General features: G+C 39.2%; 1 protein-coding gene across 1 annotated transcript in view; it reads left to right on the plus strand.

Annotated features, from left to right (window-relative positions):
• The window catches only part of LOC106869736 (phosphatidylinositol 4-phosphate 3-kinase C2 domain-containing subunit alpha), a 172927-nt gene that overhangs the window by 122823 nt on the left and 46836 nt on the right, over positions 1-3268 (plus strand). Inside the window, exons 5-6 of the mRNA XM_052969122.1 lie at positions 689-809; positions 2049-2160. Of these exons, the coding sequence (XP_052825082.1) occupies positions 689-809; positions 2049-2160 (233 nt within the window). The remainder of the gene's footprint in view (positions 1-688; positions 810-2048; positions 2161-3268) is intronic.

The raw sequence follows: 3268 nt of genomic DNA on the forward strand, positions 1-3268 counted from the left end.
GCACCAGCATTCTTTGCATATTTTGCTAAAGACTGACGAGTTGAATTAATAAAACTATGCAATGTTTCAACAGGCAATTATATAATCTTGGCAGTTAATTTGATAAAACATACACACATACTAAGGTTTTAGGTTAAACTCATGGGGTATATGGCAGTTAATTTGATAAAACACACACACACATACACACACGCACTAAGGCCTTAGGTTGGACTCGCAGGGTATATGGCAGTTAATTTGATAAAACGTACACACATACACACACACACTAAGGTTTTAGGTTAAATTCATGGGGTATATGCTAGTTAATTTGATAAAATGCACACACATACACACACACACTAAGGCTTTAGGTTAGACACATGGGGTACATGGCAGTTAATTTGGTAAAACGCACACATACACACACACACACATTAAGGCTTTAGGTTAGACTCATGGAGTATATGGCAGTTAATTTGATAAAACACACACACACATACAAAGGCTTTAGGTTAGACTCATTGGGGGTATATGTGCTCCAGCAGTCTCAGAAGGGTTCAAGATATCCCCATGAACCAGGTGGCAATGTTAAACCAGGCATATACCAAAGTAGGGAGTATTTTACATTATGTTTACCTTTTGACACCTAGATTAATGTATTGCACTCATTAACCTGATTCTTTTTTTTTTGTTTTTTGTTTTGCAGTAAATACTTTAGTGGAACATGTCATCTATCAAATCGTTTTCAATGAACGCTACTCCCTTAACAATCCAGTTACATCTGACTACATTCTCAAAGTCTTTGATCGTTCAGAATATCTTCTCAAGTAAGTTTTAAAATAAACCATTGTCACAATACTAACACAATTAACGTTAGTACATTTTGATAATGTCGTATTTATTTCACTCCCTTAGGAGCAGTGGTTTCGCAAAGTGGGCAGTACTGCTTCCTTCTTCTCCACTCCCTGGGGCGGGGTGGGGGAGGTTCAAGAGGCATTGAAGAAAAGTGGAGCAATAATGGGGTGACCAAAAGGGGGCAATGTATGTAAAAACAACAAAATAATGGGTTAATTAGGTTAAGTTTTATTTGTGAAATACAGTTGTTTTGAATTGGTTGCAGAAAGTAGTCTATGTTGGAGTGGGGGGAGCACTACGAATATGACTTGAGCATCAAGAGGGCAACAGCCCCCAGAAAGTTTGTGAAGCACTGCTATGGAGCATAAGCCATTAATGCCTTTTCTCCACTGTTCTCAACTCTGAGCCATCTTTTCTGCTGTACCACACCATATGTCTCCCTATCATCTATACTTCTGTAACTTTGCTTTTTGCTAGGTAAAGATGTTGACCCTATGCAAACATATTTCTATCTCTGGGAAAGAGGTGGTCGATATTAGTCTGGCTTCCATCCCTTGATCTGTCCAGGTTGGGAGGACCAACCAGGCACTTGAACTCTGCTGGCATAGCTCTCAGGGTCACTGAGACACACAGGCCACAACACTGCAACAAGGACTGGACCTTGTGAAGGGAAATGATGAGTCTGCTGCTTTAACCCTTTAGCCTTCAAACTGGCCACATTGGGCCAAAATATTCTACCTGTTTTAGGCTCTAATTGGTCTGATCTGGCCTATCACACCTGCCTACAATGTCATTCTAAAAATAAACAATCGCAGCATCAAAGTCCCAAGTGTGTTTTCTACTATAGCCATTGGCCAACCAGTGTACCAACGCCCTCTGAGTGAATTTGGTCGATGGAAACTCTATGTAAGCCCGTCTTATATGTCTGAGTATGGGTGTGTCTTTGCATTTGTCCCACCTCACTGCTTGATAACTGCTCTTGTTTTGTTTGCATCCTTGTAACTTAGCAGTTTGGCAAAAGAGACCAATAGAGTAAGTACCAGACTTAGAAAATAGGTACTGACTTCTAGACAAGGACACACACACTATAATAAAGTTAATGAATTGGCCTTTCAGTGTTAAATTTTTTTGTTTCTTACTACCATTTACTATTTACCATTTTCTCATGCCTGTAACTTTCGTGTTTTATTTGTATCTTTTGTCTCCTGCAGCAATTTGGAATTATCCCGATATGAGTATGTCCATGCATGTCTCAAAATGAACACAGAAATACGATTCCAACTAATGAGACTACAAGACATTCCTCGAAAACTCATACGAACAGTATGTAATTTCAATTCTTGCCACCCTCATATCTTAACACTTTTGTTACCATCTTTCTGTTAAGCTACTCTGCCTTTGTTTCAATTGGTTCTGATATTACAATAGTGTTAAGAAACTCTCAAGAGAGCCAAACAGCAGAAGATCTTCAGAGAAGAAAGCTCACCTCAAGCAAGTGTTTTAGCCCTTAATTTCTTAAACTCTAAGAGCGCCAGGCTACATCCAGGTCATGACCCCTGGGCACCCTTCTGCTGATATTTTTAGCCTCTTGTATATTGGAGACTTGTGCATTTAAACTGGCCATATGTGGCCCAAATATGCCTCTTGTTTTTTAAGTTCCATCTGGCTAGGTCTAGCCTCTCACACCTACCCTACAATGTCATCCTAAAAATAAACAATAACATCGTTGAAATCTCAAAGCTATAAGACAAAACATGACTAAATTCAAAACAATATGAATAAATAAGCTTTACACTTGACAGAGTAATTTGAACACTTAAGGGTCAAACCACCTGGAGATATCTAGTTGTAACTCCTCTCAGCTATCACACTTATACATAAAGAAGAAATAACATTGGTTGTCATGGTAGCTGTGAAGCATCGTTTCTTTCTTACCAATTCATTATTGAAATTATTTTGACATTTTTTAGCCAGCCAGTGTTTGGAATATAAATTAACATGGAATGTTAATGGAAGGTTTTAATTTAAACCTGTCGATAATGGAATTTGTATCATAAAACTAGGAACAGTCGTAGACAAGTATCAAAAGGATCAGTCTTCTAGTGTTCCTGATATTTATGCGGAGGAGTGGCTGTGTGGTAAGTAGCTTGCTTACCAACCACATGGTTGTGGGTTCAGTCCCACTGCGTGGCACCTTGGGTAAGTGTCCTCTACTATAGCCTTGGGCTGACCAAAGCCTTGTGAGTGGATTTGGTAGACGGAAACTGAAAGAAGCTCGTCGTATATATATATATATATATATATATGTATGTGTGTGTATATGTTTGTGAGTCTGTGTTTGTCCCCCCTCCCCAACATCGCTTGACAACCGATGCTGGTGTGTTTACGTCCCCATCACTTAGCGGTTCGGCAAAAGAGACCGATAGAATAA

The sequence above is a fragment of the Octopus bimaculoides genome, chromosome 7 (assembly GCF_001194135.2).
Source record: "Octopus bimaculoides isolate UCB-OBI-ISO-001 chromosome 7, ASM119413v2, whole genome shotgun sequence".
Lineage (NCBI taxonomy): Eukaryota > Metazoa > Mollusca > Cephalopoda > Octopoda > Octopodidae > Octopus > Octopus bimaculoides.